Source organism: Rutidosis leptorrhynchoides, chromosome 1 (genome assembly GCF_046630445.1).
Source record: "Rutidosis leptorrhynchoides isolate AG116_Rl617_1_P2 chromosome 1, CSIRO_AGI_Rlap_v1, whole genome shotgun sequence".
Lineage (NCBI taxonomy): Eukaryota > Viridiplantae > Streptophyta > Magnoliopsida > Asterales > Asteraceae > Rutidosis > Rutidosis leptorrhynchoides.
This window is the reverse complement of record NC_092333.1, coordinates 655055709-655069988: the sequence shown is the minus strand read 5'-3', so window position 1 is coordinate 655069988 and position 14280 is coordinate 655055709. Positions and strand designations below refer to the sequence as shown.

Here is a 14280-nt window from a genome sequence, read left to right as displayed (position 1 = left end):
GTTTGAGTTTCCGGCTCCATTGTTGTTGTTGTTGTTGTTGTTGTGGTTGTTATTATTATTGTTGTTGGATGAGTGACCGGCCATGGCCGCATCTACGGCGGTAGCTATCATCCGTTCGAGAGCTTGTTCGGGAGTTTCATTGCGGCGTACACGACGAGGAGCCATTGTTCCTTCAAGACACAAGAATATCATTGATTAGTATTCTCAATAATACTAACCGTGATATAGAATAAAGATAAAGAGAAGTTTTTTTTTTTTTTTTTTTTTTTTTTTTTTTTTTTTTTTTTCGACTCGCCTTAAATTCTTTATGTCATAATGTCGGAACGTTCATACGAGTCACCGTAATATAATCCCGGAAATTATATTACCCTGATTCATATGTGCATTCGACATCATTTCATATAGTCAAGGTGGCGTGTCAATCAAATTAAACAACGTGAGATTAAGATGAACTAAGAGTAGATATGAGTAGAAACGTTCGAGTATAAATGCACAAGTAGTCAAGTAATTCCTACTTCAAGTCTATATGCCGGTTGTAGTCTAGACTCACCAATGTACCCTATGACTCGGGGTTGACACTAATGAACTCTAAATCCCTACAACCAACGCTCTGATACCATCTGTAGCGACCCGCCCAAATCGTCATTGACGGCGCCGTCTACTTAGGTCCCGTTACGTGGTCATAAGTCTTTAAAACAACGTTTGACCAAAAGATATGTCGCCTTCATTTCAAAATAAAGATTGTTCCCAAAGTTTACAAGAATTGTTCAACCAATAGTTAAGTTACAACGTTATAATACGAATGAAATCTAGGCGACACGGTTTAAAGTAAAGTCAAAAGACGCTCCATGAAATGCACATATACTCGACATCCAATGCAAGTATCAAATAATGAGCGGAAGCATGTATCATGTATCGTTCAAGGACTTGAGAAAAACATAGAAATCTGTCAACGAAAACGTTGGTGAAATCATAGGTTTACGTAAATAAGTACAAGTGAACCACAAGATTTGCATCAATGAAATAATAGTAATACATTCCAAAAGTTTGTTTCACGAGCACCCAATTATCAATGCTTAACGTTTCCTTCCATTGAACCCCATCACTTAGTGCTAGAACATACACTGTTTCTCGAAAATATATTTCATTCGTAAACGGTAGCGAACCGTTTGAATGAGGGTTTGTCAAACCCATATGGATCCATACAACATAAGTTCTCGCTTACACCCGGCAAGTGTAACTAATGATAATCGAATTGAGGATTTTGTTCTAAACTCGTATGTAGAATGTTTGTTTTCCTGTACTTGTGTTCACTTAGTTCAAAAGAATCGTTTATGTTTTCTCATCCCAAATATAAGTTCAAAAAGAGTAAAAGTGGGACTATGATCTCACCTTGAGTGCACGAGTAGTAAAGTACTTCAACAAGTAAACGTGTGCAAAGAACAATGCTAGTCTTGACCTAAACAATAGGTTGTATCAATAACGGTAAACACGATAGGTCAAAGATGTTCAATTAGTCCTATGGCTCGTTACGACTCGATTATTTAGCATGTGAAATCAAATTGCCAAGTTTCATGCAAGATACAAGTATATAAATAAGTTAGGAAGGTTGCATAATCATTTGGTTAAGTTTGACAAAAAGTCAAACTTTGGTCGGTCAAAGTCAACGAAAGTCAACACGTTCGGGTCGGGTTCCGAACTATTTTTCTAATCTTAGAAATCATATATGAGCATGTTGGCCAAGTTACATGTTAATCGGAGGTGCGTAGCATGCCAAACATTATTCGAAAATTGACCAAATTGGACAGACCCAATCGGCGCGCCGCGCGGGGGGTATGGCGCGCCGCGCCACCCTGCTGCTTCAGCTATTTTTCTGCTTTTTAAATGTGCACGAACCAAAACCAATTCTAACACAATTCTTGACCCGCAAACGCTTATAACGCCTATCATACATCGTTGGAAAGGTATTTTGACAAGGAATGCAACTAAACACATATCATCAATCAAGCTTGCACTTATGACAAACAAAAATCGCATTTAATGTTCCATAATCAATGCATTCAAGTCAATATTGAAATTAAATGATTCGGTAACCAAATTACATGAACGATATGCCGTTTCGTAGGTAATTAAGCATACAACACAACCTAACACTTACAATTTACATTCATGTCATTTAATGCATCAAAGATTCATTCTTAGATCATGAAACCCCAACCAAAAATCACCAAATTTCATAATCAAGTTTAAGGGGTTTCCTTGGTCAATCTTTACATCATAATGAAGCTAGTAACACTAGGAACATGATTAAAACATGAAGTCTTAGCATCTAACAACATATGAACACTTAAAATTCAAGATTAAACATGTTAACTTTCCATATGAACTAGTTACTTCAAAATATCGAAATCAAGCATACAAATCACATAAACAAACTAAACTTGAGCCATAGACACTAATTAACAAACTTATAACTTAAAAATCTCAAGAACACAAAGATTAGTGATTTTAGAAAGTTACCCAAATTTGATGAGGTTGGTATGGAATCGAAGAGGAGATCACGAGGAGTTCAAATATGTAAACGGTTTGGAATGAATCCTTCTTGAATGATTTTAGATGATGATTTGCTTTTTGGAGAATTTGAGAAAAATGGAGAAGTATGAAAAGAAAAGAAGAAAGAAAATGAAAATGGGGAGGATAAGGGGGTTGACTAGTCAAAAGCTAGTCACCTCTTTGGCTTTGTGGCGGAACTAGTCCCTCGAGTTCGGTTGCGGGTGCGTTAAATTACCTAGACATGATAATTTAAAACGCGTATTAACGGGAGATGTTAAAAACATATAACGGAGTTTAAAATAGTTAAACGGAAAAGTAAACGGAAAAAGGCGGGATGTTACAATATATATATATATATATATATATATATATATATATATATATATACATACATACATACATATATGTATACTTGATAATGTGTGCATGTATAAGTTTAATCATGGGTTTGGTTAGCGTTAAGTCTTGTGAGACCATTGTTGAAGGCTAGGTGAATATAGGAAGCGGGTTTGGAATGTACAAATCAAATAAAATCGAAAATTGTTTAAATCGGTCGAACTGTCCAGTTACAGCCTTAGGCCGCGTCGCGACAATTGGGTCCGCGCCGCGGCATATAAAGCAATTCCAGATCAGAAGTCAAGTTAAAAGGGGTCATTTTTCCTTCGTTAGGTCGCGCCGCGACAAATGGGCCGCGCCGTGGCACCTCTGCAGTTCCGACTCCGATTTTAGCTCAAATTAAATAAATTTAAGGGGCAAATTGGTAATTTAATATGTGGATCTGATGGGTGCATTAAACCTCCACCACTACTTCATTTATTTCATTTCCTTTTCTATTTTCTTTCCAATTTCTCTCCCAAAACACAAAACCCACTTAGTTTAATCTTGAGATTTGGAGTTGGAGATTTGAGAATCAAACCTAGGAGCGAGATTTAAAGTTGTTCTCCTTGTTCCTAGCTACAAGAAGATAGTCTTGGTAAGTTCTAACTTTATGTTTTAAGTTTTAATTGGTTAATGGCTAGGGTTTGGGTTACTTGAGATTTGTATGACCCATTTGAGGGTAAAATGGGTGAGTTTGGGTTATGTTGTTGTAAGGAAACCCTAATAGCCACTATTTAGGGTTTTGGCCTTGTGATTTGAGGTTGTAAGTGTCAATTGGTGTTGTTAGTCACGAATGCACTTTAAGATTTATGAAAGAAGTGTAAATGGGTAAGTTTGACTTGATTGTGAGTCTAAGTAATATAAAATGGGTCAAAATGTACTAGTTGACCTAATTAGATGAAATAGGTATGGATTACCCTAAGTTTTGTGTTAATTGAAGTTAATAGACTTTAATTCACTAGTCTTAGTGATTAAAGTTGAGTCTTGGCCATTTATGGGCGGTTGTGAGTAGTTGAGTCATTTAATGCAAGTTGGGTCATTAAATGCTCAAGTGGGAGTATTGTGGTTAATCCCACTAGTTGTGAAATTGAATGTGCACTTAATGATTTAGGTACATTGCATTGAAGCTCGGAAGTGCTAAATCACCATCCTTGTGACAAGGTGAGTGGAATAAGTATACTTGTACGTATATGATGTGCTTATTTATACGTAAGGATATGTGTTGTCCTAGTTAGTGATATATGTGTTGTACACTAACGATTTATGAACGGATATGTGTTGTCTAATTTAGCAATATATGTGTTGTATGCTAACGGTTTATTAAATGGATATGTGTTGTCCAAATTGGTGTTATATGTGTTGTACACTAATGATCTTATGAACGGATATGTGTTGTCCAAGGGTTGGTGATATATGTGTTGTGCACTAACGATTGTTATGAACACCGATGGGAATTTTGAGTACCATTCCTTTTTGCTATTGGTTAACCATGGTTGTGTGATTGTGTAATTAGCATATTAAATTATGAACTATATGCTATTGTCGGTTGCTAGCTCCTTGTGGATTGTGGATTGTAGTTTATGCATGATGTTTGCATGTTTGTCGAATAGCTAGCTTGTATGCGGTATTGTGTAAGTGATTGCAAGTAAGTAGGTTATATATGAACATGTATAATTATTGCATTCACTAAGCATTAGCTTACCCCTCTCGTTGTTTATCTTTTTAGTTGCAGGTGCGGATAAGGGCAAAGAGGTTATCGGGCACTAGGTGGCCTTTGATGATGTTTTATTGAAGTTTGAAAGTTGGCCTAATGTTTTGGGTAGTTTAGTCTCAAACCATGCTCAAAGGGTCATTTGGATTATAAACTATCGTTCTAGTGGGTCAAACTTGTATTGAACTTAATTAATGGCCTTCGTGCCTTTTGTAAACATTTAAATTGTTGAACGTTTAAATGGAACTTGTGGTTTGGTTTACATATTTTATTGGCGCGTAAATGTGTATCTTTACAAAAAAAAAAAAAAAATTTATCGTATGGAATACGGGTTGGGATGTTTCACAAATCAAAGAGAAATTTGTTAAGTTTCTCTGATATATATCATAATGGATATGATTATCAGTCAATGATAACCGAAAATGAGAAATATCTATGTAGCACCAAAAAGCGCATATGATGAAAAGCGCAGCGCATATGATTAAAAGCGCATATGATGAAAAGCGCATATGATGAAAAGCGCAGCGCATATGATTAAAAGCGCATATGATGAAAAGTGCATATGATGAAAAGCACAGCGCATATGATTAAAAGCGCATATGGTAAAAAGGATATATGATGAAAAGCGCATATGGTGATTAATGAAAAAGCACATATGGTGATTAATGAAAAGCACATATGGTGATTAATGAAAAGCACATATGGTGATTAATGAAAAGAATATTGAGAAAGAATCACCAATGTTTCTTGAAAGAATTCAAGGTTATATATATGGTCCAATTCATCCACCATGTGGACCATTTTGATATTTCATGGTTCTAATAGACGCATCTAGCGGATGGTCTCATGTTTGTGTGTTATCAAGCCATAATATGGCATTTGCAAAGTTTCTTGCACAAATTATTAAATTGAGAACACATTATTCTGATTACACTATTAAAAGGATGAGACTTGATAATGCTGGTGAGTTAACATCTCAAGCATTTAATGATTATTATATGTCTACAGGGATTGTTGTTGAACATCCAGTTGCTCATGTGCATACACAAAATTGGTTTAGCTGAATCAATAGATAAACGCTTGCAGCTAATAACTAGACAATTGGTAATGAGTACAAAACTCTCAATATTTATATGGGGACATGTAAATTTACATGATGCGATATTAATTCGCATTAAACCAAGTGCAAGTCATAAGTATTCTCCATTACCAACTTAATTTTGGTCGAGAGCCAAATATTTTCCATCTTAGAACATTTGGTTGTGCGATTTATGTTCTTATCGCACCACCACAACGCACTAAAATGGGTCCTCAAAGAAGGATGAGAATATATGTTAGATATGAAACATCTTTAATCATAAGATATATTGAACCCATGACGGGTGATGTTTATACAGCACGTTTTGCTGATTGTCATTTTAATAAAATATTGTTCCCTAGATTAGGGGGAGAAATAAAAAAGAAAGAAAATAATGTTTCATGGTGTGAACCTCAATTAATGTATCTTGATCCTCGCACAAAAGAATGCGAGACCGAAGTTCAAAAAATAATGCATATGCAAGAACTTGCGAATAAATTGCCTGATGCATTTACGGATACAAAAAGAGTGACTAAATCATATATACCAGCACCAAATGCTCCAGCTCGAATTGAAATTCCAAAAGCTGGCAATAATGTCACTCTTGAGTCTTTGCCACGCCAGAAACGTGGGAGACCAATTGGTTCAAAAGATAAAAATCCTCGAAAAAGAAAATCAGCTAATAATGAGGTAAAAGAACGTGTTCAAGAAGAACCACAAATCAATATTCCTTCTGCAGAGAATATTGACGATGTAAATACATAAATTGCAATAAATTATGCAATATTATGGAGCCGAAACAAAATGACAAATATTGATTTTTCATATAATCTTACAATGACATCATGAATAAAGATGATGATCTGGAACCAAAATCTGTCACTGCATGTCAAAATAGACATGATTGGACTCAATGGAAAGGAGCAATACGAGCTGAATTAGAATCGCTCAATAAAAGAAAAGTTTTCGGATCAATCGTTATCACTTTTAAAGATGTGAAACGTATGAGATATAAAATGAAATTTTATCCGAAAAAGAAATAAGAAAAAAATGAAGTTACAAGGTAAAGCTAGACTTGTAACTCAAGATTTCTCTCAAAGACCATGAATAGATTATGAGGAAAACTTATTCTCCTGTTATGGATGCAATTACTTTTAGATACTTAATCAGCCTAACAGTTTCTAAAAAATTAGAAATGCATCTCATGGATGTTATTACTACTTATTCAAATGAATCACTTGATAGTGATATATACATGAATATCCATGAAGGGTTTAAGGTATCAGAAGCATCTAATGCAAAACCCAAAGAAATGTATTCCATTGAATCACAAAGATTTTTATATGGGTTGATACAATAGTATAACTAATTAAGTGATTACTTAATAAGAAAATGGGTATACAAATAATCTTATTTGAACATGTGTTCTTATTAAGAAAACAACGTCCGGATATGTGATCATAGCCGTTTATGTCGATGATCTTAACATCATAGGTACAAATAAAGAGATCCATGAAGCCATTCAACTTCTAAAGAAAGAATTTGAAATGAAAGATCTCGGAAAAACCAAGTATTGCCTTGGTTTGCAGATTGAGCATATGCCTAATGGTTTACTTGTACATCAAACGACTTATACAGAAAATATTTTAAAACGTTTCAATATGGACAAGGCAAAACCATTAAGTACTCCTATGGTTGTTAGATCACTTAATGTTGACACTGATTCATTTCGTCCATGTGAAGATCATGAAGATATCCTGGGACCAGAAGTACCATATCTTAGTGCAATTGGAGCTCTTATGTATCTTACAAATTGTACAAGACCGGACATTTCTTTTACAGTTAATTTGTTGGCAAGGTTCAGCTCAGCTCCTACCAAAAGACACTGGAATGGGATCAAACACATATTTCGATACCTTCAAGGAACTACTAATTTAGGATTATTTTATTCTAACGAATCAAAACAAGATTTGGTTGGTTATGCAGATGCAGGTTATTTATCTGATCCACATAAAGCTAAATCTCAAACTCGATATGTATTCCTAAATGGAGGTACCACAAAATCATGGCGTTCTTTAAACAAACACTTGTTGCAACATCATCAAATCACGACGAAGTGATTGCATTATATGAAACTACTTGGAAATGTGTTTGGTTGAGATCAATGACACAAATCATTATTGATTCTTATGGACTAGAACGCTATAAAAGACCAACAACTATCTTCACCAACAACTATATATGAAGATAATGCAGCTTGCTTATTACAAATGAAAGAAGAGTATCAAAAGTGACAGAACAAAATATAAATGCTGACGATGCGCCAAAGCCATAGACGGTCTTAACGGTCATAAGTTTGATGGAAAAGAATGGTATGTTGGTAAGGGTCAGAAAAGACTAAAAGGGAATAGGAATTGGAAAAAGGGTTTGAGCAAACCATGAAGGAGACTGTAGACAAATCACAAGGGCTAAACTTGTACATAAAAGATTTAGATGATACAGTTTCATATGAAAACCTCAGATTCTTCTCATATACTCAAGATCTCATAAAAGACAACCAGATTAAAATTAGATACGTTCAATCAACAACTCTGCTGATCTTTATACCAAAGCACTGTCAACCGCTGTTTTCAGAACACACGTTCACAATATTGGAATGAGACATGTTCAAAAGATGTAAAAGATCAACGATGTCTACTTGAGGGGGAGACAACTCTATACTGCACTCTTTTTCCCTTAGCTAAAGTTTTTTTCACTGGATTTTCTTTAGCAAAGGTTTTTAACGAGGTAGTAACTTATAGTTGATCTCCAAAACAAAATTTCTATCCAAGGGGGAGTGTTATGATAATTAAAATAATAATGCATATATGGATAGTCAATTTTGTACCACTTGCATAGTATTTCTTAGTAGTATAAATACACCATGATGGTATGTTTGTAAACTTGCACCATTTCATAGAATTATATGAAATACACTTATTCTCTCTTTACTAATATTTCATAAACAAATATAATTGTATTTGGTAGTTATAAGTTGAAAATTATAACATATACATATATATATATATATATATTAGCATTTAGTAATTTCACCTCTATTTTGTTAACCAATCATATCAATAGTGGGACATGTAAAGATTAGAATCCTTTGAAGTTATCTTATAAGATAACTTGATAGGTCATTTTATGATTTTCGTTAAAGAAAATTATAAGGGGCAATTGTTTTAATTTTAATTTATTCAATTTTTTTTTTTTTTTTTTATCTCATCACTCATGGAACAATCACAACTTCATGAATCAAGTTATAATATAACTTAGAGAATCTCAATCCGCTATTTTATTATTTATTTTTGGAATACAATTTGATGTAACTTTTGTTTTGGGTTAACTTCTTTTCTAATCGTTACATATTTTTTTTGGTTTTCTTGTTGTTTTTTAATATTTATTTTACATTTTTTTTTGCCATTTTTTTAAAAAAATGTAACATATATTTTACTTAAGAACTTTTTTTTTATTAATAGTGTGATTTGACATTTTTATTACATATTTCATATTTGTTTTTTGTTTAGTAGATAACTTTTTTTTTTTACAAAAATAAATATCGATCATATGATATTTATTATACACCATTATTAAATCATCTGATTTAGAAATTACTTTTTAACCACCATTTTTGGCTATAGCTGTATTGTAACTATTTATTATTTTATTGTTACATTTGACAATTAATTTGAATTTAATTTATGACAATTAATTTAGATTTAATTTATGAGAGTTAATTTGGTAAATGCGAAAGAAAACTTACTACCTTCGCCGCAATGCACGAGGTTCCTTTACTTGTTAAACCAAAAATCATTTCTTACCAGATGACTGATACGGTAAGAGGACTTTAATTCTAGTCCAAAAATCTAGACTTTATAACTCCAAACCAAGTTATGCCTTTCTTCGGGTATTCAGGTATTTATGCTATAATCAACTTAACACCACAAATAAATTCGCTCCTCAATATAAAAACTTACATTTTCCTCAGATCTCTTTCTAACCACCATGGCAAACAATGTTTCGATGGTGTTAAATTAAGATTGTCAGGATCATTTTTCACTAAAACGCAAATATACCCGTATATCTTTATGCTATTCTTGTGGGCCGGATCTTTGAGCCCCACTTACTATTCAGTTCATGAGTGATAAAATACTGAGAAATGGTCCCGTCCATATTGAAAAAGTATGAAAAAATAGTTTGCCTATGTTACTTCGATAATGTGTCCAATTATCAATCAAAATGGCTGAATAACCAACGAAGCATTGCTTCAAAGGTATCCAATGCCTTAGTAAGGCGGGCCCGCGATTAGTTGCCTAGCAACTCGGGTTCGATTCCGAGGAGGGGGTGGTTTTCTCCAGGATTTACTGCGATTAGTTGCTAAGCAACCCAGTTCCCGCGATTAGTTGCCGAGCAACCCGGGATGATCTTTGGAGTTTCCTACCTAACATGTGTGGGTCGCAAATGAGAGTATTTGAAGAGAAAAGTACCGGTAGAAAAAAAAAATCAAAACGACTGAATAGGTTATGTTAGACGGACCAATGTTGGTTCGCTTGGTTTAAGTTCTGGGCTAAATAATTTTTTCTGGACCAAATCCGAAAAGGTTTCATTACTCATCAACAGGGCCGGCCTTTTTATATGGGCCACATGGACAACAAGGACACCGTGGGTCATCAATTATCATACAATACAACTACAATACGTAAGATCGTGAAGGTAAATAAATTTGAATACAGTTTGTTATGTGCACGACTTAATATGAAAGCGGAAACGAATACTTACATTAAACACTCACACCTTACAAATGAAATTGCAAACGTACATAAAAGTTACACCCATATAGAAATTAGCCAATAAAACTATTTACATTCTTTAACGAGAATTATAAAGATTTTGACATAGTTAAGGTGTGCAAAATGGATTCACCATCACATGATTGGTCTCTTTGCAATTCAAACTTTTCATACCAGATTTAACCGTTTCAACAATCTTGATTATAACCCAAAACAAAACTCTATAAACCACCACCATCCCTAATAGGGTCCCCAAATCAACCCACTTTGAGTGACCCATTTCAACTTGCCATTTCTCTCTTAATATATTATTCCCATACTCTACATTTCTCACACCCCCTTCATTATACATATAAACTTGTCCTTGAAACTCATTTTTGTAGAAACCTTGAAATGCATACCTATGAAATGCAATGTGAAACATTGGGTATCGCCAAAACGGTTTAGGTAAATCATTAGGTAATCGAAAGTAACCGCTAGCTAATATCATCATCCCTTGAATCCCCGCACCAACGATGATTCCCATTAAGTAGTTAGGTACGATACTAGCAACAACCATCATTAAACTCTCAACCAACATCATACATGAAAAGAGTACGGTTGTGAAATACGCAAAGTGATCAAATCCTCCACGGAGTCCTGTGAGGTAATATGTTATTACTGCTGGAATCACGGAAACTAAAAACAAATATGGCGTTGAAGATAACGTGTTGGAAATCATGAAAGCCCCGATTGAGTAATGCCCATTTAATCTTTCACGTTCGAATACTTTCATGTCCTCCACAAATGAGGGGAAGCCACCAATTGTCATGAATGTTAAGAATGTGACCACAAACATAAGTATTGAACTTCTTGCCTGCAATATTGATTAAATAAACACATTAAGAATCATCCATGTATGAAAACAGAGTTGTAACTGATAATCCAATTGGTTATTGAATTGTAAAATAACTTTCTCAATAAAGTATTTCGACCCTACAAGCCTCGTATTTTACGATATACTAATTGAGATAAGACAAAAATGAGATATAATTCCATGCAAGAAGATTCAAATTCAAGGTGTATTAAAGAATGTGCATTTTCCGTTAGTTCGTTATTAAAGCAAAATTGCCAAATTTGAATTGGTGAAACGGTTAACTTTGGCGGTCAATATGTGTAACCTTTCATTTTGGCAGGGAAACTGTTAACGAAAGTCGTAGCTTTTGGCGGGAATATATGTTGGGATGCAATTTTTCGATATGTAATATATGTACAGTACCTAAAATTTTCGGGCCGGTGCGATGCCGCTGCCCTTAAACCCCACAAGGGGGCGAGCCCCTTGACCCCCACTATTTTTGCGACAATGTGTAATAATCTCTTATGGACATGTAGTTCGCACTCTTTCAAAACCGTTGTTAAGTATAACTAGATAACTTTTATTTTCAAGTAAATCTCAATTACTATACCTAAAATGATTGTTAAATGACACTACAATCACTAACAATCTATATGTTATTATTAAATCAATGGTTCCATAATGATGGAATCTAGTTTTTTACCTGAACCGAGGTGAAATTTGTGCCAACATCGAAAAAAAGTGTTCCGATACATAAGGACAATGCGATATAGATAGCAAGGCGCAACCAGTAGTAGCCAAGATCACGATGCATATTGACAGAAGACCGCTTTGTGAGTACAAAACATTGAGTTAAAAAACTAGCATGATTTTTCTTTTTATCATGTATTCCATCTTCCTGAAAAAATGCCATGAAAGTATTTATCTTTGTACATAGCTTTTACAATATATCATCCGAGTATATATTCAAAGATATATGTCATTCTATTAGCCCACCTTCTTGCATATTTCACCAACTGTATCTTGAACTTCTTGAAAAATTGCTGATGACATGTAAGAATCAGTTAAAATACTTATCACTTCTTCAGTTGGTCTTGAGCCTTCCATATGCTACATATGAATATTAATGAAGATCTTATAAGAATTACATATATAACAAAGAAGCTAATACGTAAAAAATAGATGTTAATTAGTTTTAGTTTGCAAAAGTTTCTACCTCATCAAAATCCTTGTTTATTATTTGCAGATAGTGATCAGATGGATTCTGAAAAGCGGGGCAAGGGAAGCCATTCGAAGCAAAAAACTGCGTAAAAACAAGATCATACTTAGATGATCATCCATAGGATTTTTTTATTTTTTTTTAACTAGATACATGAGTGACTGACCTGATTCACATAACTGATGTGTCCAAAATAAACTGTTTTTCCAGAAGAAAGAAGGCAAAGATTATGAAAAAGAGCAAACACTTCGACGCTAGGCTGGTGAATGGACGCAATGATGGTCCTTCCTTCATGGCGATCAAGCTTTGCGATTCTACTCATCACGTAGTATGAGGCCGCACTATCAAGGCCACTTGTTGGTTCATCAAGGAACAAAAGTTTAGGATGAGTTAGGATCTCGATACAGATGCTAACTCGTCTCTTTTGGCCTCCACTTAGGCCTTTCGATCCCCATCCTTCGACCGTTGTGTCCATGCAATCTTGAAGGCCCATCTCCCTTAAGGTCGTTTCCGCTCTCTCTTTCTTCTCGGCTTTTGACATAGAATTTGGTAGTTGGAGTTGTGCGGAATAATAGACACTTTCTCGAGCCGTAAGTGACGAAATCAGTGTGTCATCTTGAGTTACATAAGCCTATCATACATGTTTCAGTTATTAAGTCATTTAATGAATAAATTGGTGAAATTAAAGAAATTCATCAACATACTGATGTTCCGTAGGCTAGAGTTTTCTTGAATCCATTAACCAAAATATCACCACTCTGCTTAACGTTGGAGTTTAGTCTCCCTGCACGAAATTAGTCAGAATGTTTATCGGGTAAAAGGGATTGTTTTAGTTTGTAAATTCACACTAAAAATACGTTTCTTCATTTGTAAATTGGCTAGTAGTAAAAAAATGAGTAATAATTTAAAAGATGAGAATAGTATGTTTAAATTGATCAAACCTGCTAAAGCGTCAAGGAGTGTGGATTTGCCAGAGCCAGAAGGACCCATGATAGCTAACATCTCCCCGGGCCTTGCACACCCGGTAACACCTTCAAGTATGGATCGGGTACCACCCGTTTTCTTATCGGGCACCTCAGCCCACAAGTCTTTCCATGTCAAGGATACACCATCATTATTGGTTTGAGCCTTAGTATGATATGATATCGATGGTGCATATGGATGGGATGTGATGTTTTCCACTTCTTGTGGATTTTGTATTGATATTGAAAAAGCATAAGGTTCCATATTACTGTAATTATTATAAGTATACACATACAATGCAAAGAGAGTGTTGTTGGTAGATTACTACGTATTGACTAATGCTTGATTTTCATTAAATAGATGTCAGGAAACTAAAGAACAAAAGGAATTGAAAAGGTCAACCTTAATATGTATTAAATGTCATCACTTGACGTGTTCATTCATCACTTATAGCAATGACTGCGTGTTCTTGCCATATAGGTTCCTTTCCTCAAACAAAGAACGGATCGAGGACACCATATAGTTATTGAATGCAGTGTCGGTCGCTAAATATTTAATTTTGTTTATCTTGTTACATAGAAATACGGAGTAATAACTTTGATTATATCTTCAAGGAGTATAAATAAAAGTTAGGATATCAAATAAGATAAATATTTAAATGAAATCAATTTTTAAATTGAGATGACCAATCAGAGTGCGACACGCGGCGCG

At 34.5% G+C, this 14280-nt stretch overlaps 1 protein-coding gene across 1 annotated transcript; it reads right to left on the bottom strand.

The window, feature by feature from the left end:
- Positions 1-10555: 10555 nt before the first annotated feature.
- On the bottom strand, positions 10556-13739 carry LOC139885820 (ABC transporter G family member 1-like). The gene is made up of 7 exons (XM_071869573.1): positions 13548-13739; positions 13311-13390; positions 12773-13237; positions 12604-12690; positions 12384-12497; positions 12091-12285; positions 10556-11408 (listed from the first exon to the last, which is right to left on the bottom strand). The coding sequence occupies exons 1-7, from the start codon at positions 13606-13608 to the stop codon at positions 10662-10664; spliced, it is 1749 nt and encodes a 582-aa protein (XP_071725674.1). The 5' UTR covers positions 13609-13739; the 3' UTR covers positions 10556-10661.
- Between the last annotated feature and the right edge of the window lie 541 nt (positions 13740-14280).